The 26,199-nt window shown below is 38.8% G+C and overlaps 1 protein-coding gene and 2 pseudogenes across 2 annotated transcripts in view; all 3 read right to left on the minus strand.

The window, feature by feature from the left end:
* Nucleotides 1-26,199, minus strand: part of Tmem232 (transmembrane protein 232) — a 270,950-nt gene that overhangs the window by 137,014 nt on the left and 107,737 nt on the right. For both annotated transcript variants that reach the window (XM_037210170.1, XM_037210169.1), the window contains exon 11: nt 9,205-9,383. In XM_037210170.1, coding sequence (XP_037066065.1) covers nt 9,205-9,383 — 179 coding nt within the window. The remainder of the gene's footprint in view (nt 1-9,204; nt 9,384-26,199) is intronic.
* LOC119088958 lies at nt 2,014-2,680 on the minus strand (annotated as a pseudogene).
* On the minus strand, nt 9,902-10,030 carry LOC114696341 (annotated as a pseudogene).

The following is a 26,199-nucleotide window of genomic DNA, read 5'->3' on the forward strand; positions in this document are numbered from 1 at the left end:
ATGGGTTTGATTTCAAGCAGTTTGGGTAACTGTGTACCTAAAAGAAAGAAAATATGAATCTTCATTTAAATTTTCAATTTCCATGTCTGTAATAAAGGTAAAAACAACATATATCATAATTTTATGATAGTCCAATAACTAAATATAATACACAGTAAATGTTTTACCAATTTTAATAATCCTATTACTGTCTTTTTTAAGTGGTAAGAGTGAAACAGAAGGATGGTACATGCATATAATTTTGTTTCTTGGGAAGTGGAGGCAGTCAGGAATTCAAGACTGGCCTCTAATACATAAGTTTGAGGCCAGTCTGAGCATAATAAATCCTTGTCTCAAACACTCAAGCAAAACAAAAATAATAAATAGAGTGTAGTGGGATAAAATTCCATTTATATAGCTCTCAAACCCCAAACTCACTGTCTAGATGTATCACTCCTAAACTCAGAATCTTAACAACACAGCCATTTACTTAATTCAGTGTCAAGGTCAGTGCTGGGCTGGGAACAGCAGAAAGATGGTCATGATTTTATTGGACTCATTTCTGTGCTGTTGGATCCACTGGAGACTGACCAGTCTTGAGGAGGGAAGGGCATGAGCTAGGAAGGGTCTGCTTGGCACCATGTTTTATCTAAGCTTCTACTAGATGACTTTGGGACAAGATAGTGGAGAGGTTCCAGGAAAAGACACAAAAGACTTCCCTTAGTAAGCAGCTTTCAAACTTTGGCTTATGTAAAATCTGCCATTATCCAAATCAAGTCAAGACTTGGAATAGAGAAAGTTATGCAAAATATCAGAAAAAGAACCTCAAATAAATGTGAGCAATTACTATATACTACAATTTCCAAAGCAGTAATTCATTATTTTGAATATATATGTAGTGTACGAATTTCACACTATAAAATTAACAAACGACTAAAATTCAGTGAAGATAGTTTTCTCTCCAAATTGCTCTATTTAGATTCTTTATATTTATGAAACCAAGCAAATATCTACACTTAGATATTCTAAATGTACTTTTCAAATTAATGCCTACTACTGCACAATCCAAATTATTTTCCAAACTAGACAAGTCAGCTGAAGACTTCCTCATAGTATCTCATCATCTAAGAAATGTTCTCTTACCTTGCCACCTTCCATCACTAATTAAAGTCATAATTTATGTTTGCAGCTCAAATACTACTTGAATTTAGCAATGGTTTATTTCTCAGTACTATAACATAGTATCATGTGAGTGTCTAGAATGTGCAATGTGTTTTGAAAGGGCTACCCATATATTTAATCTCTCATTTCAATTATTGATATACTTTTGGAGAATGTCTACTGGGTAACATACTAAAATTTATATGTCAAGATTATTGTTTCAGACTTCTTTGAATTTCTATATTAAGTAAAAATAGACTTCATAGGGCTCAGTAAGTACATTTTCATACTTTTACTTTTTTAATTTTTAGAATTTATTTATATTTATGAACTGTTGGAAATAATTCCCTGAAATAATCCAAGTGGCAAAGTACAGCCAATACACTGATGAAACTTAGGTTTATTCAACTGAGCAAAAACCTCTTAGAAGCTGTCAATGATATGAAACTGACTGCTTCAGACTGTTCTAATGCATGCCGGTATAATTAACAATATTCAATCACATCTGGTCTTTCCTGAATATATCAAAATTAAAATACCAATTAAAAAGCTAATACATCTTCCCCTTAAATGTTTCTTACTGGTACAATCTCAGTATTATTATTTAATAGTGGCAATTAAGAGATGTGTTTTACTCACAAGTTAGCAACAATCTACAAGAGGGAATAGATAGTCTGCCTACAGGCTCATAGTGCAAATCAAAAGTGCGGGAATGTAGCAACTGACATTTCTAAAAATATCAAATATAAAATTCATACAATGTTCATGCAGAAAGCATTACTAAGGAGGCAGCCACAGAATTAGAACACTTGATAACTTTAGAGGCAATGTCGATGGGATGCCTCAAGTTTACAGACTCAACTTGAACTCTCATCAGAGACTCTGGAATTTGACTTTTCCAGATCCACTAATGACACAAACGGGATTCAAATCCCTGAAATTCTAATTATAGTCAAGGGCACAGTCAACAACAAAGCTGTCTGAAATTTCAAATCCAACAAAGTCTTGCCTATATCCAACACTTGGAGAGGTCATTTTCACCAACAAGCTTGTGACACTGAACATTTGGGAGGTGTGCTGCTTGACCAAGGAAAAAAGGTTTGCATTGTGTTACCTGCATCAACTGTATGTTCATCAAGACATTCTTTCCAACTAAAACTGAGAAATTATCTCCAATAACTTTTATGTCCCCTGTTGACTGGCCACTACAGTAGCTCTTCAGTCTCATAATATCTACAGTCATCGGAAGGGAACTATAATCACTTCTATTCAGTGAGTAATGTGATCCAGCAGATCAGCAAACAACAAGCTGCTCCCCTTGAGCACAGAGAGCCACAATGTGATGGCCTCCCATCTCTCTCATGACATCTTTATCAAGTCTTTCAGTCCTGTCCAGAATCAGCCAACAGGGAATAAACACCTTTTCCAAGCCCTCGGCATAATAATTAGGCATACAAAATAAATCTAGAGTGTAGCCTGGTTCATCATCACTAATCACGACAATAGGGCTCTGGGTCACCAAGGCAGAGCCAGTCAGTATTCATGGGGAACAGCAGCCTGAGGAGGAAGCTGGGGGAACGTTTTTTGCTATCTTGAAAATTGTATTAGCCTATAGGAAACTTATAATTTTTCTTCCATTTGTACTATCTTAGCAGTAAGCAAATGCAAAATAAATGATACTTCTAAGTCATAGTAGATCCTTAGGGTTTGTGTCTAGAAATTATATTTTTGCTGTTCAGTAATTCAATTGGCTCTAACTCTAGATAACCCTAATAGAAGGCGGGCCTAGACTGATTGTCTTCTGGTCTTCCTCATATGCATATACTTACGTCATATTACATAATATTAATTTAGTACTAACTTAATTTATACTAAATTGATATAACTGCTTTCTGAAAGTTCTAATTTAGAGTTTTCTCTGAAGAAAACTTGCCTCCCAATCATTTCCTAGTTCAAGTAACTGATAGCCCTCGAAACTCTTCTAAGCATTGAAAAGAAACCATCATGTGTGGTGATTGAGCTCTTATCTAGCAGTCCGTTAATTGCCTGAGTACTGTGGCTTTGTTAGCATCATCTAGTAGCTAATATATTTGCTATGTCTGATTGACTTATGAATTTCAAATGTAATTATCTATAGATATTTACTAAAACTCTGAAAACAGAAGAACATCCTATATCAAATGATTGGCCCAGAAAGCAGGTGTATAAACAGAATTCTAATTATAGAAAACACAAATAAGGGCTGGCTTATTGAGTTGACGTATCATCCGTTTGAGATTTGAGGTGACATGGAAAATAGATAAAAGATCAGAAAACAGCAGGCATGATTAAAGAATGACAGAAACAAACAGAAAAGAATAAAGATCTGTGAGAGAAATGCACCTCCTACTCTGTAACAAAGTTGTCCAGAACTCTGACTGCCATTCCCATTATCCTTCCAAAGAGTCTGTAGTGAGGGGTGAGGGTCACAGAGAATATGTGGAGAATTTCAGTCCCAAGTCCCAGTAGAGGGATTATTGAGTGATATGCTGGTGGTCACTACAATTGATTTGATATTTTCTTTTTATTGTTGTTTCATTCTGAGTTCTCAACCAAAAAATAAAGATAAAACTTAAGGGGAGCATAATGGCAAACATTTTAGTTCCAGTGGGCAGTCAGTTATCTGTTTTCTTCCAAGGGAAAACAAAAGCCTCCTGCTCTTCCATAGTTCATCACTCACAGCATATTGAGGATTAAAAAGCTGACATGTTCAGGTTTCATTTTGTACTAAGAATATGGATTACAGACTCTGAATCATCAACAGGGACCATTCACATGCTTTGACAATGCACTGTATACAGTGGAGTCAATCGACTGATCTTCTACCTATTAATGTTTATTGAATTCAAAATAACAAATTACATAATTGAATAATTAATCATTAATTTAAACCCAAGAAAGAACAAGAAACTCAGACAACAGAAAACAGTATACTTGAAGATAATGGAAGTGACTGAAAATAAGACATAAAGAAATAACAGCATTTTGTAAACACCCATTGTATCCACATTACTGCAATGTCATATCTGCAATTCAGGAGAGAGACTCACTAAGTTCAAAATGGCTTTCTTGGAAAGAAATGTACATGGTTGTCCAGTGAGAACCACCTAAAAGCCTAGAAAATGGAAAAGGTAATTTTAATTTAAGGAAAAGGACTTGAGTGCCAATGAGTCCAGAGGAAAGGAAACTTTATGATAGATATCTCAGTTACTTATTCACTGCTATAAGCAAGCTGTAAAACACCCATGAGACAGGAGCCAGTTTGTTGTTTAGTCAGCATACTTAGAAATGCCTCTAAAGGAAACAAATCTACAGCAGAACAGTTTGCCCCGCACAGTGAACTTCTTCAAGCAGTTTCTTAAGTGGTGTCTTGGGCCTGACAGGCCAGTCAGCATGGCTGCTTACCCTCACCACCAGAAGACAGAAACCTGAGGGACCACAAGGACACTTGCTAATGTACAGAATTTCATTCACAGTTATATCCAAAGTTAAGAGTAACTCATGCCCATGAGAGCCTCATCGATTCCAGCTCAGCTTCCCCACTCCAGATGTTTGGAACCTTTAAGTAACAACAGTAGTCGTACTCCTGAAATCAGTGGGACTCCATCAACTCTGGGAGGTTTTTCTAGCCTTTGGACCATAGTTTCATGACTTGAAGACACAAAGAAACTACTACAGAAGAAAAAAAATTAATTGCTTTCCTTTGTATGGTAACTATCTTCTCAATTAATTGCTTTCCTTTGTATGGTAACTATGCCCTCAAAATGTTTTTCAATTTTTTAATTTTTCATGTGAAGCTTATCAACATTTGATGTTAAGTTTTTATATTGAATGCAAATGTTCCCTTCCCCATAGTTCCATTATAGAAGTACTAAGAAAATGAAGCTTCAAAACATAACTTTTATCTTTTTATTTATTTGTTTAGCAAAAATTTTATTTGCCTTACAATATTAACTCAATAATCACCGGAAGCCTATGCATTGAAGGATATCGGCCTCACTTTCTGAGAAGAACTGAGGTAGAAATACACTCAAGGTCACTCAAGCACAGCATTTCTGTACTGGGCTCCTGTTTACACTAGGGCCTCCTCACTGGGGTTCCCAAGCTCTGTCATGGGGCCTTCCCTCTCCTCTGTGTGTCCAATAGCAGCTCTGCCTGTGAGCAGGTAAGTTTTCCTGAGCACACAGCTTTGGAACGTAAGACAACTGAGGCTGTGGGGTGTAGTTTGTCCCAAGTCCAGGCGATTGAATGAAGTTGGAATTTAAACTCTATTGTTTCATTTCTGTTCATGGACGTTCCAGTACTGAAGTCTGATAAACTTCTTCACATTTTTCATGTATCATCTGACATGTTTCCAATGGCAAATAGGCACACGTAAGTGTACAGGTTGTCATGACTTAGTGCTGTGTTAAATAATGTGACAATGAATACGTTCATCTTGGTTGCCTTCATATACTAAATAAATTCTATCATTTTTTTATTTTTTCAGAAAATCACTCATTCTCACTGTACTAGTCGGGGTTCTCTAGACAAACATAACCTATAGGATGAACATATATTAAAAGAATTTACTAGTGTCAGTTTATGGTTTTTTAAAAAAAAGTTACAATTGTTTCACACTTGAGAAGCTGAGAACTATCAGCAGTCGGTGGCTGGGGCTGGGCGCCTCCACAGTAGGAGTAGGCCCACTGTGGATATCTCACATTGGAGAAGCCCAGGAGTTGCTCAGTCCATGATGCTGTGTGTCTTAGCAGTCACAATCTGGTATCAAAAACCTGGAAGTTTCCAGGAAAGCTGGAGCATAAAAGCCTAGAGACTTTGGTTCTGACAGCAGCAAAGGGGTCAGCATCAGCATCAGCAGCATCAATATTATCAGCAGCATTATCATCAGCATCAGCGGCATCAGCATCAGCAGCATCGACTCAACTCAGAGCAATGGGGAAGGCTGAGCCAACAAAAGGGGAGGGATCATTCTTCTGCCACTGCCTTTGGATCTAGGCTCCTATCCTAAGGTGACTCTCACACCTTCCCACATCAATTACAGCAATCAGGGCTTTCTCTCTCTTTTTTTTTAATTATGTATTTAACTTTAAACATTAACAATTACTGCTCAGCTAAATCTAAACCATCATATTTTTATATACAGTAAATCAATTATTTCTGGGATGGTCTAAGAATTCAGAAATATATTTGTAGCTTTGGAGGATGGATTTTTTAAATATTACTAAAATATAATCAAATCATTCCCTCTTGCTCCCTTTGCTACCTCCAACTCCTTCTGTGTCTTTTTCTCCTTGCTCCCTATCAAATTTCTGACTTCTTTCCCTAATTTGCATATGTATGAATTATATATATATGGGTTATATCTGTGTGAATTATAGATGCATGCATGAATATATAAACACAACCTGTTAAATCTATTTGGTGGTGGTGGTGGTGGTGGTGGTGTGTGTGTGATTTCAGAGCTGACCACTGGTATTGGCTAGCCTGGAGATTTCCCCTTTACATGTTAGCATGTCTGTTAGTGTCACTGTCTAGGTCTTATTTAGATAGCCCTATTTTTGAGGCATCATCCAGGAAAACTTCCCTGTCAGTTCTAAGAGAAGCAACCTTACAGCAGACTTCCTGGTCCTCTGGCTCTTACAATTTTTCTTCCCCTCATCTTTGATGCCCCCTGCACCCTGGGAATTGTGTTGTAGAGGTGCCCAGTGGGCCTTGCCACCATGCCACCACTTCTTCTCTGTATTTTGACCAGCTATGGTTGTTCTCTGATGATCTCTACTACTTTGGTGGGAGTTGGGAGCTATGCTGGCAACGGGGTAAGTATGTAGAATACAGTTAGGACGTGTGCTAGTGTAGTAAATTGATGGTAGTCTGCTCTCTTCTAGGTCCGTGATTTCACTAGCCTCAAGTAGTTGTCTATGTTTCCAGTACCAGGAAGGATTTTGCTCCTGTCAAGCAAGCCTTAAGTCCAATTAGAGAGCTGTTGGGTAGCACCAGGATACGAATGCCATTATTGCACCTTTAGGGAAACCTTGCCTTGCTGGCCATAGTTGTGGTCCTAAGGCTTCACAGCTGTGTAGGACTGTTGGTTCTCCCCCTTGACAGGTTGCATAGCACCTTCTAGGACTATAAAAGTCACCCCCAGGAAAAGACTTTCAAATCAGGTCCTCAGAGTCCTATGTCCAAAGTTCATGGTGTCTTCCGCAATAGGGACTTACCTTCGATCTCTGGGAGACGACCAAGGACAACAGCAATAGCCAATCAGGACAATACTTCAGGTTTAGCTCCCTACTCAGGTGATCCTAATTGGTGCCAAGTTGACATTAAAACCAACCTTTACACTTTGCGTTTTCAAATGCGTTAGCATAAACTTGTAAAAAGACCTTCTAACCATTGTTTTACAATTATTTTCTTAGAGCTTTATTCCATCTACCCCTCCAGTTTTGTGATGAACATTTCTCTAATTTTCCAATTGTTACTATTTTACAAATTGTCTATTTTACTTTACTCCAAAAAATAATTTCTGTATGAATCAATTTTATATATTTTATTGCGTAGTCTATTACTCCATTTTTCTTAATATCTTCTTTATTTTTTGCAAAACAAATTAAAATTTTTCCCAAATTTTACTTCTTCATACTCTCATGGTCCATCTGAAAGCCACTTGTGTGTATGTGCATGGTGTATGGGATTGTGTGGATGTGTGCATGTGTTCAAGACATGAAAGTAAAAATAAAATTACTAAAGAAAACCCAAACTGAGATAAAACTGGAAAAGAAAAACTTAGGAAGCCATACAAAAGCTTAGAGGTAAGCCTCACCAAAAGAATATAAGACATGGAAAAAGTGTCACAGACACTGAAAACAAGATAGAAGAAATGGGGGGCTAGAGAGATGGCTCAGTGGTTAAGAGCACCAACTGTTCTTCCAGAGGACTCAGGTTCAATTCCCAGCACCCACATGGCAGCTAACAACTGTCTAAAACTCTGACACCCTCACACAGATGTACATGCAGGCAAAATGCCAATGTACATAAAATAAAAAATAAATTATTTTTAAAAAGATAGAAGAAATGGATACCACATCAAAGAAAATGTTAAATCTGAACAAATCCAGGAACAAAATATCTAGAAAATCTTGGACACTATGAAAGACCAAGTCCACAAATCATAGGAATAGAAGGACCCAAAACTGAGGCAAATGTACAGAAATTATTTTCAACAACATCATAGAAGAAAATTTCCCTAACCTAAAGAAGAAGATGCCTTTCAAGGTACAAGAAGCATACAGAACACCAAATAGACAGAACCAAAAAAAAATTATCCAAGACAAATACCAATCAAAACACTAAATATATACAATATATAAAAAGCTGCAAGGGAAAAAGACCAAGTAACACAGATCCATTAGCTAACACCTGACTTCTCAATGAAGACTCTAAAAGCCAGAAGGACCTACAGAGTTCTACAAACTCTAAGAAATCACAGGGGACAGCTGACCTCTGGACAGCTCCTTGTGAAAAATAGTACCTTCATTCATCTACTCTACCTCCCTTCCCAGAAAGAACCCTGAAGTCAGAAGTACATGTAATGCTCCTCAAGCATCTAGTACTTACCAAGCTTCTCCACCATTTTTGTTTGTTTGTTTGTTTTCTGAAAAGAGGGGGGAAAACTACGACTTTGTAACTTCAGTGGTATGCACCTACTACACATCTGTCAGAACTTTTCACCATATCCAAATTCAATGGTTGCATTAATTTTGCTTGGGCTTTTTCATTTGTTTGTGGCCTGGGTTTCTTATATTTTTTTAATTCTGCTTACCCTAAAAGTTTCAAGGCTCTCATTTTCTGCTATCCTCGAGAGCTCACCTCTCATCCTTAAACAAAAATAGTCAAGAACGGAACTCTAAAATCCATGCTCTCAATGATGAATCACTACTGCTCACTGAACGTGGAAATTTCACTTTTCATAGAAACCTGACAAACATCACTCTTGCTAATAGAAAGACATGTTTGTGGACTCACGTGGGCTATTATTAGTGCGCTTTGGATTCGTGGATCTTGCTCAGAATCCTTTATCTTTTGGAGTGTTTGCCATATCAAGTTTCTAAGTCCATCCTGTTCCTCATCACCCTGAAGTTCCCATGACATCTTCACCAGGTTATATACTATGCCATAGTATCCAATCCAGACCACCTTAGCACCTGCAAAAATGTTGATAATAATGAGGATGATGAGGATGATAATTCTTTGAGAATATGCTTCTAGTTGCATGAAGAAAAAGACAAATTCTATTTTATTCACATTGATAATAGTTAATGCTAGTTAATATAGGGAAACAGAAATTTAGAACACTCCCCAACCTAAAGGCCACAAAACAGTTAGGAATTGAACTATATCAAGTTCTACTCTCAAAATTATCCTTAGTAAGAGTGAAATAATTCATTTATTCTTAAATTACTCTTTTTTACCTCGATATGCTATCTTTCTATGTGTGATACTTAACATGGATAATCCTGACTTAGGTAGAGACAGGAAAAATAGATGTGAATATTAAAATGATAATACAGTGCTCAAGGGAAGATAAACTAAATGCAGTAAAAGAACATTTTGAAAATACTGAGCCTATGTAAAGAACTTAAATTCTCAAAAGAAAAAGAAAAAGCTTTCACACAAATGATAGAAGTTGTTTTTTTTTTTTTTGTTTTTGTTTTTTCTTTTCTATTATGCAGTCGAGTTTCCCCGCATTTGAGGAAATCGCAGAGGTCAGCACATCCAGAGTGCAATGGATAAGCCTCGCCCAGGGAAAACCACCTTCGTCATCATGGAATCTCACCTGCCAGGTAAGTATGATAGATAGAAGATTTTTTTAAACCTCAGAACTTCAATAAGAATAATGATTATTTTAAAAAGTCAGACATAATGGCACACACCTTTAATCCCACCACTCAAGAGGCAGAAGCACGTGGATCTCTGTGAGTTTGAGGCCAGCCTAGTCTACAGAGTGAGTTCCAGGACGACCAGGGCTACATAGTAAAATCCTGTCTCAAAATTAAAAAAAAAAAAAAAAGAGAGTATAATTATTATTTTAATTGGCATAAACTGGCATGCCAACTATGTCTGGATTCTAATCTGCACTATAATTCTGTTATATAGGCCTTACTATATTTAGCACATAAAAGGAAACATGTGACGTCAACTTGTTTAGAAGGTCCCCTACTGTCACACAGCTGATGAGCAACAAAACAGGTGAGGGGCTATGCAGTTTGTGCCATGCAGTACATCCCCCATTTAAATCAAGAATGTTTCTTTCCACTCTACACATTTCATTCACAGAGAAAGAAAAGACAATGAGGTACAAAAACTGAGGAAAAAAAAACAGAAATTAGAAAGAGAAAGTGTGTCCCCATTTCAGAAATTTGAGATGGAAGTTGAAGAACGGAACCTTTCTCACCCCACCCTGAAGGTCTGTCCTTCACCCTCTAGCTCACTGGTGTGGAGGTGAGAAGGGAAACAGATGTGCAAACAGGAGGCTGCAGTCAATGAGGCATTTACAGAGTTCCTCGTCCCTTTGTCAGCTAAAGTATGTGCGATTAAGGGACTGTGGGGCTTAAAATTCTGTAACTGGGGGGGAAAATGAGTTCATTAATGAATAGTAATGTTTCTCACTACAAAAAACAGAATATAATCAAGAAACACAAATTTAATTATATGTTTTCTTTCTTGGGAGATAAACACCCAGTGGCTTCAGGCAGTGGACCAGCTCTGGGGAACTACAGTGACTTAATGTGAGGATTCAGAGAACAATAAATCCTTGAAAAGATGATAGATTGGGATTGCCAGAGCAAGACTCTCAGTGAGAGCTGGCAGGGTAAGGAAGGGAGTTGGAGAAGGCAAGACCTTACTTACACAACCTGGTCAAGTAGGGTAGTTTGGAAAAAGGATTGAGAAGGATGTTGGAGCATGGCTACATGTAAGAAGATACCTGATTTTTAAAAAGTCAGCACTGCAAATAAATGTTATACCAGATTCCCACTTGCCTTTGTATTCACATTTACTTCAGATTAAATTGCTATTACTAATCCATGGCATATCATTTGTCTCTGTGTAAATCCCAAACTGGAGAGCCAGGCAACAATAGCTCTGTCATGTTAGTACATCTTTTTAAAATACATCCATCGCCCCTCATTCATTCCCATCCCACTTGCAAATCACACCACAAAAAGAAAAGTCACACAAATACTGGGGTTCTTGAGTAAATACTTAACTCTATCTTCTATGGTTAATGTAAATCATTCCTTTCATTTAATGATAATTCCATCCATCCAACATACATCTACACTTCAGCTGCTTCCTATCCACTCATCTGCTCACGGTCTGTTAAGAAACTCTGATTCCTCAATGTTAGTTTCTGCCTCGCCCTCACAAAATTATGTTTATATCACATTGGAATTGTGCGTGTCATCCATCGTTCTAGGAAGATGGGAATTATTTGATTCACTCTGACATGCCTAGCACTTAGCGTCATAACAACACAGTATACAAGAAGAGGTATGGTGAAAACTGTCTCCATTTGTCTAGGATTAAGGTGCTGCTTAAAAGACAGTGCTTTTGAGGACAAAATCAGAATTGTGCTGAAGAGAATTAGGCTAGTCGACCCAGTAAAAGACTCCTGCGGAGACGTAGTTATAAGGAGAGAGAAGAGTGAAGATGCCTGAGAGGATTTCACACAGGGCTAAAGAAGAGAGTTCATATCCACACAGGTGCTGTCAAGTAGCTAACAGTAAATGGTATCCTATGTAATGGTTGGTGTTTCAGCAAAGGAATAATTAATTCTATGTTTGTTCCATGCAATGTTATATTCTTCTATCAGTGAGCTGGGTAGCCTTGATAGGAGTTGTAATGAGATAATCTAGGTCCTTACTGTGGTAGGCAGCAGGAGATTGGAGAGGAAAACACAGACCCTGGATACCAGGGAGGGCACCCTAATGAAGTATTCGCTTTGAGTAGAAAGCGCGAAGATAAGAGGAGAGGCACATTTTGTTTTGTTTTGGATTTTTTTGTTTGTTTGTTTTGTTTTGTTTTTCCAGACAGGGTTTCCCTGTGTAGCTTTGTTGCCTGTCCTGGATCTCACTCTATAGACCAGGCTGGCCTCAAACTCACAGAGATCCACCTGGCTCTGCCTCCCGAGTGCTGGGATTAAAGGCGTGTGCCACCACTGCCCAGCCAAGAGGCACATTTTTAAACTTAGGAGACAGAAACAATAATGAAATCACTTGCAAAAAAATGATGCCATTATTTGAAGGAGTCAGTTTGGGAGATCAGGTAAAAAGTGTCAGGAAAAGGTGGAAAGACGAAGGAGGAGTATGGTTTCCGGGTGGCACCCAGCTCTTAAAACATAGCTGGAAGAAATATAGGAAGAGATACCCAGAGAGGCCGCCCCTAGGTCCCATCCCTGGGCACCAGCCATTCCAGGAAGACCTGCCCAACTGGGCCCCAGTTTCTGGCCATCGGGCAGGCCCCACGGGAAGGTACCCCTTTTCTAAGACCCCAGACAGACCCTGCAATCTCCATGCCCTACTCCTACACCCAGCCATCTGAGACCCCAGCCACTTCCTGAGACTTAGAGAAACCCCTCCCTCCCCCACCCTCCCTTCCGGCCTGGAACTCCCATCTGGACAAGAGAGCTTCCATCTGGACCAGAGAAAGGCTTCCTGAATCTGTCAGCTCTATCTGGACCAAGAGCGCTGATAAGACCAAGAGCAAATCCACACGGAGATGGGCAGACGTCAAGGCAGAAGTACATACAACAAAATGAAGAGCAATACAGCATCACCAGAACCCAGCCCTCCTCCAACAGCTAGACCTGAACATCATAAAATGGAAGAAGCAGAAGAAAGCAACCTTATGAGTAACATCATGAAGATGCTAGAGGCTTATAAAGAAGAAATCAAAAATGAAATGGAGGAACAAACAAAAAACGGGAAGAACGCTAAAAAAAAAAAAAAAAAAAAAAAAAAAAAAACCCTAGAGGGAAGGACAAAAAAAGCAGAAGAAAACAATAAATCCCTGAAAGAAAATCATGAAAAAGCAATGAAACAGATGAGGGAAACAGTCCAAGACCTGAAAAGGGAAATAGAAAAAAATGAAGAAGACACAAACAGAGGAAATGCTGGAAATAGAAAATCTGAATAAATGAACAGGAACTTCAGATGCAAGTATAACCAACAGAATGCAAGATATGGAAGAGAGGATCTCTGGCATTGAAGATACGGTAGAAGAAATAGATTCATCAGTCAAAGAAAACACTAAAGCCAACAAAGTCATGACCTAAAATGTCCAAGAAATTTGGGGCACCATGAAAAGACCAAACCTACAAATAATAGGGATAGAGAAAGGAGAAGAATACCAACTCAAAGGCACAGAAAATATATTCAACAATATCATAGAAGAAAATTTTCCCAACTTAAAGAAGGAAATGCCTATGAAGATACAAGAAGCCTATAGAACACCAAACAGACTAGACCCCCAAAAAAGTCCCCTTGCCACATAATAATTAAACAACTAAACATACAGAATAAAGAAAGAATATTAAAAGCAGCAAAGGAAAAAGGCCAAGTGACTTATAAAGGCAAACCCATCAGAATAACACCCAATTTCTTAACGGAAACTTTGAAAGCCAGAAGGACCTGGACAGATGTAATGCAGACTAAGAGACCATGGATTCTAGCCTAGACTAATATACCCAGCAAAACTTTCAATCATCATAGATGAAGTGAACAAGATATTCCAAGACAAAGCCAGATTTAAACAATACTTATCCACAAACCCAGCCCTACAGAAAGCACTAGAAGGAAAATTCCATCCGAAGGAAGTCAGATACACCCTCGAAAACACGGGCAATAGATAACACCACAGCAGTAAACCCCAAAGAAGAGAAGTACACACACACTACCACCAAAAAAATAACAGGGATGAACAATCACTGGTCATTAATATTCCTTAATATCAATGGACTTAATTCACCTATAAAAAGACACAGGCTAACAGAATGGATATGAAAGCAGGACCCATATTTCTGCTGCATATAAGAAACACACCTCAAATTCAAAGATAGACACTACCTAAAAATAAAAGGCTGGGAAAAGATTTTCCAATCAAACGGTCTTAAGAAACAAGCAGGTGTAGCCATCCTGATATCCAGCAAAATAGATTTCAAACTAAAATCAATCAAAAGAGATCAAGAAGGGCATTACATACTCATCACAGGAAAGATCCACCAAGATGAAGTTTCAATTCTGAACATTTATGCCCCAAACACAAGGGCACCCACATATGTAAAAGAAACATTACTAAAGCTTAAATCACATATAAAACCCCACACATTAATAGTGGGAGATCTCAACACCCCACTTTCACCACTGGACAGATCTCTCAAATCGAAACTTAACAGAGAAATAAAGGACTTAACTGATGTCATGACTCACATGGACATAATCGATATCTACAGAACATTCCATCCTAACAAAAAAGAATATACCTCCTTCTCAGCACCCCATGGAACCTTCTCTAAAATCAACCACATATTTGGCCACAAAGCAAATCTCAACAAATACAAAACAATTGGAATAACCTCCTGCATTCTATCAGACCACCATGGTTTACAGTTAGATTTCAACAACAACAAAAACTACAGAAAGCCTACAGTCTCATGGAAACTGAATAATGCTCAACTGAATCACCAATGGGTTAAGGAAGAAATAAAGAAAAAAATTAGCCGGGCGGTGGTGGCGCACGCCTTTAATCCCAGCACTCAGGAGGCAGAGCCAGGCGGATCTCTGTGAGTTCGAGGCCAGCCTGGGCTACCAAGTGAGTTCCAGGAAAAGGCGCAAAGCTACACAGAGAAACCCTGTCTCGAAAAACCAAAAAAAAAAAAACCACATGATCATCTCACTAGATGCAGAAAAGGCATTTGACAAAATCCAACACCACTTCATGATAAAGGTCTTGGAGTGATCAGGAATACAGGGAACATACCTAAGCATAATAAAGGCAATTTACAGCAAGCCAACAGCCAACAACTTTAGTCCAAAGGATTCCTTCAGCATCTTCTGTAAAACTGGCTTAGTATTTATAGATCCCTTGTTTGTTTTCACTATGAAATCTTTTGGTGATCCTTCAGTTATGACAGCTTTGCTGGATATTTTAGTCTGGAATGGTAAGTGTTGTCTTTCAGAGACTGAAATACAGTATTTTTAAATGGCTTATAGAGTTCCTGTTAAGATATCTGCTGCTATTCGGATAGGCTTCCCTTTGTGATCTGGTATTTCTCTTGCAACTGTCAATATTCTTTTTTGTAGTATATATTTAGTGCTCTAACTATAACCTGCCATGGACAGGTTCTACTCTCCTCTTATCTGTTTTGGAGTCTAAATGTCGGTTGTACCTCAGTGTGTATCTCCTAGACTTGAAGAATTTTCTCTTGTGGCTTTTTAAAACATATTTTCTATGTCTTTTACATGAAACACTTTTCCTATTTCTGTGTCCACAATTTGTAGACTTGGTTTGATCATAGTGTCCTACAAATCTCATACATTCTGTGTGTACTTTCTTATTAATCTAACTTTGACATTATCTGAATACTCTCATTCATCTCCCTCGTCTTCAAGTCCTGTGTTCTGTCTCCCTTTGATCCATTTTGCTGCAGAGCCTTTCTGCGGAGCTTTCTATTCAACATCCTGTACTTCTTACTTCCAGTCATTCATATTGATTTTTTTCAATATTTCTATGTCACTATTGAATTCCACTTTCATATCTGTTTCTTCTTTCCTTCATGTTGTTTATGTTCTCTTGGAATTCATTCAAGGGTGTATTTGTGGCTTCTTAGATTTATTTGAACAAACTTAAAATTATTGTTTTACATTCTTGTCAGGGACATCAACTAATTTGCTCTCATTAGAGGGCACCCCTGTGAGTCATGGAAGAGTCACGTTGCTTCGGTTTTTCATGTTTCTCATATTTGTACATTGGTATTTTCACATATGGAGTCAGATTACTGGTTGGACATGTCTTCTAATCACCCTCATTCACTCACTGGAAGTGTCTGCAATGTTCAAATTGCTTAGGGGAAGGCGTGGCTTGGTGAGAGTAGGATGAGGTTTTCATTTTTCATTGCTAAACTGGGGATCTAATTCACTAGTTAGAGCATCAGTACCAGGATCAATATCCAATATTCTCAGGAGAGAAGATTATTGTTCTCTGTAAGAACAACTATCAAATAAAAAAAAAATGATCACCTCTTCAGCTCCAATCATTTCGGAAAGTAGAGGAACACTTGCAGTACTGTGTACACTGCGGTATTAATTACTGTGTGCGAGCGATGGGAAACAGAATAAAACTAGTGGTTGGTACTGGAATGGTAGAGAAACAGAGAAAAGAGAAAAATATGTGGAAGTGGAAACAAGGCTGAGAAATAGAAGGGGAGAGGGATGACTGTATGTGCAGAGTCTGAATGTGGTCTCTTGCCTGCTCGGAGTCCAGATTCTCAGTGTTCTTCCTGGACTGCCAGATGCCAGTCACACCTGTGGGAGGTCAGATCCCAGATGCTGACTGGGCCCATCAGTGAGAGGTTCTCCACAGGGTGGGCTCAGAATACTGATCCCTCCTGCAGGAGATTCTCAGTGTCTCTCATATGGAATTGGAGACTGCATCTCAATCCTCCTGCAGACTCTGGCTCTAACCAGGCTTCCACCTCACTGAATACTACACAGTTCTCATGATCTTTCCCCTCTACAACTCAGAAGTATTCTGTCGTCCATGTTTCACCATCTGCCTTTGCTCTGGGTTTGCCTGGCTGCAATCCTCAGAGAGTCTAGGATAGTCGAGCTGCCTCCTGAAGCAGGGCCTTGTTTTGAAATGACTTCTCATCATTGCTTCAGTAGAGTGCCTAGAAAGGAGGTTCTTCTTGGTGTGCCAGGGCCTCTCCTCCTTTGGCCAGTGCAGGGGACAACTTCTGTCTCCTCCTTCTTCCTCCTCTGTTCTTTAAAATGTCTGTTAAGGAATGTGTAGGGCACAGTTTCTGAAGTCCTCTGTCATGGCTGCTGCCCTCTGGTGTCGCACTCCTGACTTCCTAGGAGGGAAGAGCTTTCAAACACACCAGCCCCTCAGGGATGGACACTAGATTTTCTGCTGATTTATAGTTTCCCATTTTATTTTGCTATTTAAGCCACTGATATTTAGCTAGCACCCATCTCTTCTGATAGATGTTATCCAACATTCCACAGTTCATTACCTAGAGATTCTAATCGATCATGTCTGTGTGTGGTTCTTCGGCTTCTATTCTCTTGACTTCAATCATTTGATCTTCCTCCTTCCTGCCTTAGTCTCCCAAAGAGCTGACTTTACAGTGATGTGCAACCATGCCCATCTCCAAACCTTTTGACCTTATAAAAGAATGATTAAAATATGTACAGACCACTTTTCTTCATACATTTAAATTCTTAATTGAAGAAGAATATTTTATAAGATTACAATAGTTCACATCATATTGAATATGATTTGGTTTTATAGTTCTCAAGCTCAATAACAAATCTATAAAATATATTTTGATAGTTGTGTTCTCAAACTCAAAATTCTTTTGAAAATTCCTTGTAATTTTTTTAAGCAAGCTGCTTAAACTCCACTGGAGTATTGCTGATAGATAATATCAATAAGGAGCATCTATTATATCTAGTGTACTGACAGCTAATGATGGAAGAGACCTTTTGGAGACAGATGGTGTGTACTGCAGCTGTCACAGAAAGCCTTCTCATCTACACATCTAGACACTTCCTGTGAAGCATGCCTGATACAAAACTCCTAATCTAGGGACCAAGCCACAGCATAAGCAGACTTCTGTCCTGCTATCAGAGACTCTATGGCAGGTATCAAATGTGTCACTTTAAATACACAGAGAAGCAGATTCTGTGTGTGTAGCTAAGCAGGTAGTGTCCCGGGAAAAGGGAGAAAAAGGAGCCAAACTGTAAGTTCTCAGAATTTATTGAGAATTCATGGCATTTGGCAGCCAGGATTAGGAGCTCTCTTTTATAGTAATGTTTTGTTTTAGTGACTGGACTCACTGTAGCCTTTAATTGACATTCTGGATATATAGACTCTAAACAGTCAGCAAACACGGAATATAAATGTTTCTGTGTATGAGTATGAATACAGCCTCTGCGATTTTGACAAACATAATTCTACATTGTGAAATCAAAGCATGGCTGAAAAGTAGCTCAAATGTATGATGCAATCCAAAGTACCACCTTTATTAAATGTTATGAAGAGCGAGACCAGTATGAGGAAACTAAGGCATGGATAAGACTCCCCAGCAAGCCATACATTGGCAAATGCAGAGCTGAGGCTTTCTGCCCGCCACTATTCTCTACACCAGTGAAAATTGCATCAGTGCCTTTGGAACACATCCTTCTAGTGGGAACCATGGATATGAAGAAAGTAAACAAAACAGCATCAGTTCATAGTGGTGCCACAAGAGTCACCAATGATAGCATGACAATGTCGGGAAGAGAAAGGAAGACTCAAAGAGGTGATGCTCAGCTAACTGTCCAAAGAACTCCAGAAAAGTGCCCAATAGGAGATGGAAGACGCAAAGGCTTTGGTCCTGGGAAGTTCACACATTGAGAGAAACAGAAGAAAGAATTGTCCAGTTTGAAAAAAAAAAACCAAAAACCTTCTTATTTGGAAGGGCCATTGAGATGACTCATTGGGCAAAAGAACTTGCCGCCAAGCCACATGTGGTATCTTTGAGTCCGGCAACTCATATGATGGAAGGAGAGAGCCAACTTCCTTAAGTTGCTCTCCAATATCCACTAGCACGCCATGATACACTCATGCACACACGTGCAAGAGCACGCACTTGCACAAATAGACAAGCCATTTTTTAAATGGCTCTGTTTACTTGGGATAGGTAATCTGTGATTTGAAAATATGATTTTGCACGGGGGACTGAGCCACATAAAAATCAGTTCAACCTCTGGAAATGCCAGAGACGGGGCCAAGACATTCAGCAAGCTGTCTGTCTAAGAGGTACAATAAAACTGTGAATAAGAAGGCATGGGAAACCTCCTCCAGCTGAGTGTACTCTTAGTGCCTCATCACTCATTGTTACTGGAGGAAAATGTACCCGTACAACCCCACTGTCAGAGGGCAGTAGAAATGTAAGTGCTTGAATGCTCCCTAGCTCTGCTTCATGCTAACTAGGGGTGGGTAGGAGGGGGTACTACTTTTAATTCGTATCCTTCCATAATGAAGGATAAGTAGTTTCAGTTCTTTAACAAAATACTATAGTTGGACCTTTTCATCAGGACTGCCAGCTCCCTAATAATGATATGGAGACTTATTATTATTTATAAAAGATCAGCCAATAGCTTGGGCTTGTTACTAACTAGCTCTTACAACTTAAATTAACCCATTTTTATCAATCTACTTTTTGAATTGTGGCTTTATTACCTGTACTCTATACTGTCCATGTTGCTTCCTCTCTGTCTGGATGGAGACTCTCCCCTTCTTCTTCCTAAAAATTCTGTCTAGCTATTGGCCATTCCGCTCTTTATTAAACTAATCACAATGGCACATCTTCAAAGTTTACAAAAAGATTATTCCAAACAAAATACCAAATACAAGAGTTATCTCAGGGATCCCCAGAATCCCAATAAGTGTAAAAAAAAAATCTGGGACCCCTCAAGCTTGCATCTGCTGTCAAGAGTTGAGGTTTTCTTGAGGACTCCCAAACTTCAGAGTAGGTATCAACAGGGACAGACAAGACTATGGACATGAAGGTTGCAGTTCCTGTTGCATGATATAATCACTTTTCAGAATGTTATTAAGCTATAAAAATGATACTGTACATACATAATATATTTACATACAGTAGTATCAAAAGTTATTTTTCATATATAACCACATTTGATTACTACTACACATATTAAGCAAGTATGCAATGGAATAAACTAAAGAAAACCATCCTTTACAATATGCTCATCATTTTTGCAGGTAATACTAGATGCCAAAGACTAAAAGTCAGCAGATTCTTTTATTAGAATGTGATAGTTGACTGGAATCGGATGCCAAGTAGGGAGCCAAAATGTTCATGAATAATTAAGGAAGTGAGTAGAACTTGCCTTACTTAAATTTCATAATCTTTTCCAACTGTAAATTATGGAAATCTGTTAATTAAAAATAATTATTTTCTGGAGTTGTCATTGAGAAGGGTAAGAGAAGCTCATTTTTTATCAGGACCAACTGTGATTCTTACAAACAAATGTAAAAATGCCAGACTCCTAATTCCTTGATTTTTTTTAATTTCACTAAACTAAATTTATACTACCATGAGATATGCATTATCTCAGCAGAGGTAGGTAATTTTCACAAGCTTTTATATTCCAAAGCAAAAAGAGGAAGAAGAAAAAAAATTTGAAAGACAACCTTGGGAAGTAAAGCAAAGTAATAAAAATGTTGTATGTTACATAAAACAACAGCAGAAACGTCTTTCACAGACTGGGGAATGGCTCAGTTGATAATGTACTTGCTGTCCAAATATGAAGATCTGAGTTCAGGTCCCTTGAGCCCACCGAAAGAAGCTGGGTGTGGCAGCACAGCCTGTCACACCAGCACTGGAGGTAGCAGAGACAGGTGGAGTCATGGCCAGACAGTCCAGCTAATGTACAAACTCCAGGTTCAGTGAGAAACATTGTCCCAAAAACTAAGTGGGGAGTGATTGGTGAAAGACATCCCAGTGTCAACTTTTGGCCCTACATACATGTCCACACTAGCAAATTCACACATGTTCCTCTCTCTCCTCTCCTCTCCTCTCCTCTCCTCTCCTCTCCTCTCCTCTCCTCTCCTCTCCTCTCCTCTCCTTTCCTCTCTCTCTTCTCTCTCTCTCTCTCTCTCTCTCTCTCTCTCTCTCTCTCTCTCTCTCTCTCTCTCAAAATCTATACTCCTGAATGAGATTCTGAAACATAAGTTTTCTAAAATTCAGAACTCAAAGACAGAGTTATGCTCATCTTGAGTTTCAGGCATGCAAAATTTCTGATACCAAATCGTGTCCAATGAACTATTTTGCTTTGTTTTGTTTTGTTTTTTTTACATCTGTCTTTGCTATATGCATCTCTCTCCCATTCTTACATAAATCTCTCACCAATTGTCTTATGTATCATTCTTTCTGATCAGCAGGTACTTTAGGATATGGTTTTTAAAAATGGTGACATCAGAACACAGGCACAATAGGAAAGCCTAGATCCTCCTCTGCCACAGAGATACACCAGTTTACGCTGAGAGAAATGCAGAAACTAAGAGAAGGGCTTCTCCGTGCTGGGAAGTGGGAAGTTAACCACACCAGCACTAGTAGGAAGACTAGAACCATCCACACTGTAACCGCTCCCACAAGCACAGCATTGTGAAACTGGAATGGAGCAGTCAGCCAAAGCTCCCCCAGCCTGGAAAAGGACATAGACATCTAAATTCAGGAAGCCTACAGGATTCAAAACTTTGTACAAATAATTCCACACTGTGACATACTACATTTAAATGTCCAAGCTAGCAAATTCTGAAAGCAACAAGAGAAGAATCCCTTGTCATTTATAAGGTGGGTGCCAGGAGATGAATGAGTGAGTACCATTAGACTAGTGAGTGAGTACCATTAGACTAGTGAGTGAGTACCATTAGACTAGTGAGTGAGTACTGGGAGACTAGTGAGTGAGTACCAGGAGACTAGTAAGTGCCAGGGGACTAGTAAGTGAGTACCAGGAGACTAGTGAGTAAGTACCAGGAAACTAGTGAGTGAGTACCAGGAGACTAGTAAGTGCCAGTGAGTACCAGGAGACTAGTAAGTGCCAGGGGACTAGTCAGTGAGTACCAAGAGACTAATGAGTGAGTACCAGGAGGCTAGTGAGTACCAAGGAACTAGTCAGTGAGTACCAGGGGACTAGTGAGTACCAGAAGACCAGAAGCGGCATTTTCAGATACTTTCCTGAGGAGAAAGCATGATGATATTTAGTTTGTGCTCTTACAAATAAAACTTGCCTGAAGATCAGAGGGCAAAGCCAGCCACTAGTTAGCCAGGCATGGTGGCACACACCCTTAATCCCAGCACTTGGGATCTCATGCCTTTGCTCCCAGTACTTGGGAGGCACACACCCCTTTAATCCCAGCACTAGGGAGGTTGAGACAGGACGTGATATGGCTGGACGTGATATGATATAGACAAGAAGAGAATGTAAGGTGGGAAGAGGTAGGAACAGTCTTTCCAGCTGAGGATTTGGTAATGTGAGAGGTGGCTGTAGCTTGTTCCTCTGTTTCTCCGATCTTTCAGCTTTCACCCTGATATCTGACTCCAGGTTTGTGAGACCAATTAGGATTCGAGCTACATCTGGCATCCAACTTGTGGGACACGAATTCATGAAAAAGCTGCTTGTCTGTGGCTTTGCAACAACTGGCTCATGCTGGAGCTACACAAGGCCAAAGTCACTACCCCATTGGCTAGATTCTTCCTTTGCTTCCCCAAGACCTTTGAGGGAGTCTGGGATCTTTTTCTGTTGTAGCCTCTCTGCAGCAGACTTCACAGGCTTTGGGGCTTCAGAAGCCACAGGAGTTAGCTGCTTTCACATGTTGCCCCATGCACATGCCTGGCTCTCTGGCTTCTTCTCTCTCCCGATGGGTTGTGGCTTTCCCTGGACCCCCTCCTCGGGCTGCTGCCACACTAGGTAGCTGCCTCACTTCACCGTCATCTGAGTCATTATAACTAGCCTATTTAGTGAGTCAATTGGGATTTCTTAAAAGGGGGAATTAGTTTTTTAAAAAAAGACACAGAGAGAGTTTTTTCCCACATTAAAAAATGGGAAACATTTTTATAATGGAGGGAGTTAGGTCTCTATTTGATAATACACTAGATGGTTTGAAAATGGAACAATTAGATGAGAGGATAATTAATGCAGATAGGATTTATGTGATACCATTTATAAATATTATCTGTTTGGTCATTATTTTATCATTAAAAAAGTTGGTTAATATGAGTGCCAAGATAAAAGTTTTAGAAAAACTTGTTAAAAACAGATCACAGAGATATTCAGACCCAAACAGAGGAATTTAAAGGAGAACCAATCTCAACATTTTATTATAAGGTTACAGAGAAACAGCCTAAGGTTTTCAAACAGTCAACCTTAATTTATCTAGTAACCTTACAGGAACTGCCAAATGATAGATCCTTAAGGTTGTATAAGAGCTGAATGGACTCCTGTAGAAATGTTAAATTTGAGAAGATTCATGGAAGCAATAGTCTCATATGGCATGCATTCACCTTTTGTGAAACAGATGTTAAACTTGGGGTCAACTTATAATAGAACTATCCCTCAAGACTAGAGAAACTTGGTTACAGCAGGCTTGGAGCCTGGTCCTCAGTTACAGTGAAGGAACTAGTAGAAAGATGAGTCTAAGATCATTGAACAATGAAGTAGGGCTAGTGGTCTTGAAATATCCCAAGATCAACTTCTTAGAGAGGGAGAGTATGCTAATGTAGAAAGGCAATCTTTGTATGGTGACCACACCCTGGATTTATGCTGTGTGGCATCCATGAATGCTTAGAACAAAATTGAAGAAGTAGAAAAGAAAATTGAGTTATTTACTAAAGTTAGTTATCCAGGGTTCAAAAGGGGCCTTCACTGATTTCTTACAAAGATTGACTTCAGCAGTAAATAGAATCATACCAAATTCAGAAGCTAGAAAAATAAATAATTGAGTCTGGCTTTTGAAAATGCTAATGCACAAAGTAAAAGGTAATTAAGTCATTAAAGGTAAGATCAGCACCCTTGGGGGAACAGATCTGATATAAAATCAATATTGAATCTCATAACTATGATGATGCTTGGATAGGAGAGGTGATTTTGAGAAGTTTGAAGAAAAACAGAAAAGTCAAATGTTTCAATTGCTGTAAACAAGGTCACCTAAACAAGGACTGTAAACAGAGCATTCCTAGAAACAATATTTTTTCTAAGAATAATCCCAATGGATTATGCAGAAGGTATGACAAAGGCAGGCATTGGACTAACAAATGTAGATCAACAATGGACAGACAGGGTAACCCTTTGCAATCAGGAAATGCCTTGGGGGCCCTCTGGAAGGACCCCATGTCAAATTCAGTTCCTGTCATTGTGGAGGAAAGTCCTTCCCAGAGCAATTAAAGAACCTGATGCCCATTGTAAGAAACCATACAGCTATGGATGATAGAATAGCTATAGAAGGGGTGGGGTGGGAACTCATCGAAGTCTCCAAAAGGATGATGGGCCCCACAACAATGATTCCACGAGGACTATGGTAACACCACTAAGCTGACAAACACTACCTAAAGATTTGCTTTGGACTACAAATGGCTCAGGACAATTTCCAAGTGGCTAGCTGAGATGATCCAAACTCAGAGATAATTCTAGCCAGGACCTGAGCCAAGCCAGGCACTTTCCCATTATGCAGAGACTGGGCAACAAACATTGCAGCTACCTCTCCCAGGACTTGACAATTAACCCAAAATTTTTCTTTTCAGGATCCCCTAAAGATGTTGTCACCCCCAGACAGCTGGAACTAAATTTAAGAACATGACTCCCACAATCCCAAGAGGTGGGGTGGGTGGGTTTTGGTCTTTCAATGGGCTGTGGATATTTGTCATTGCCTAAGGTGGTTGGTTACGAGGTGTTATTGGTAATGGTCAGGGAAAAGACTGAACAAAGGAGATTGGATTCAGTGTTCTTGTTTGAAAAAGAAAAAAATGGGGCTACAGATAAAATAGGATAAAAGAGTAGATTATTGAATCTATTCCAAAAGAAAAAAGATACAGATATGATAGGATAAAAGTGTAGATTATTGAATCTATTGTGGAAAAAATATAGAAATGATAGGATAAAGAATAGATTATTGAATCTACTCTGAAAAGAAAAAAGATATATTATAGATATGATGAGATAGTTACGATATAGATATGATAAGATAAAAGGCAGAATTTGCTTTTAAAAAGCAACTACTAGTTTAAATATTTTACTTCTATTTTTGTATATTGTATACAAATTTTGTATATTGATACAAAGTTGGGATTATTTTTTGTTAGAACATATTGTACATACTTGTTCAAGGTATTGTACCTATACATCTTGTTTAACAATGTGATGCAAATTGCTAATCCTTCCTTCAAAGTTATTACTATAAACTATTTAGGATAATAAAGAAATGCAGGTTAGTAGTTAATCACCTACTACAATGGAACTTGTAGTCATGTTAGGTATGTTTTTTGAGGCCAAACAGACATATATTTTAGATAGACAGGTCATCTTTAAACACTTCAGAGAGCATTTAAGATGTTTTAATAGCATAGATTTTTTTTCTTTTTTTATGACTATAAGACATGTCTGCTCCTAGCAGCACCAACCTACTTCAGAGAAGATGATGGGCATTGAAGAAATTCCACATGGAGTTTACTTTCTTTGTGGCAAAATTAGACACTGGGCAAGAAAATGCCCTTACATTTTCTTGACCACTGACAGTATGCTGTCCAAAATGGACAAGCAAGACACAAAAGAAAAGACTGCCAAACTTTGCCAAGACAAGGTAGGACAGCCCTTCAGAATATCCTGCTTCATAGATAAGTCTGTCAGATATGCTAGGCCTGTAGGTCAAAGACAGATGCCCCAATGTTACAGAGGAACCTTGGTTAACTGTCCAGGCATCCAGCTGTTTCTGTCATTTCTCACATTTTTTGAAAGTCACTTGCTTGCACTTCCTGCTAACTCAGTTAATATTATTTCCTTCTCGGGTCTCTGATGGAGTTGAAGACTTGATAGTTATAGTTACAGTTTTCCTTGTTAACAGATTCAGAAAAGAAGTGTAAAGTGTATAAGGTTGAAAGACATCAAAAGATAGTTTGGGGTTGGTAATACAAGTTAGGACAGAAAGTGAATTAGTACAACATTTTGGACATTCCAAGAT

The sequence above is a fragment of the Peromyscus leucopus genome, chromosome 13 (assembly GCF_004664715.2).
Source record: "Peromyscus leucopus breed LL Stock chromosome 13, UCI_PerLeu_2.1, whole genome shotgun sequence".
Taxonomy (NCBI): domain Eukaryota; kingdom Metazoa; phylum Chordata; class Mammalia; order Rodentia; family Cricetidae; genus Peromyscus; species Peromyscus leucopus.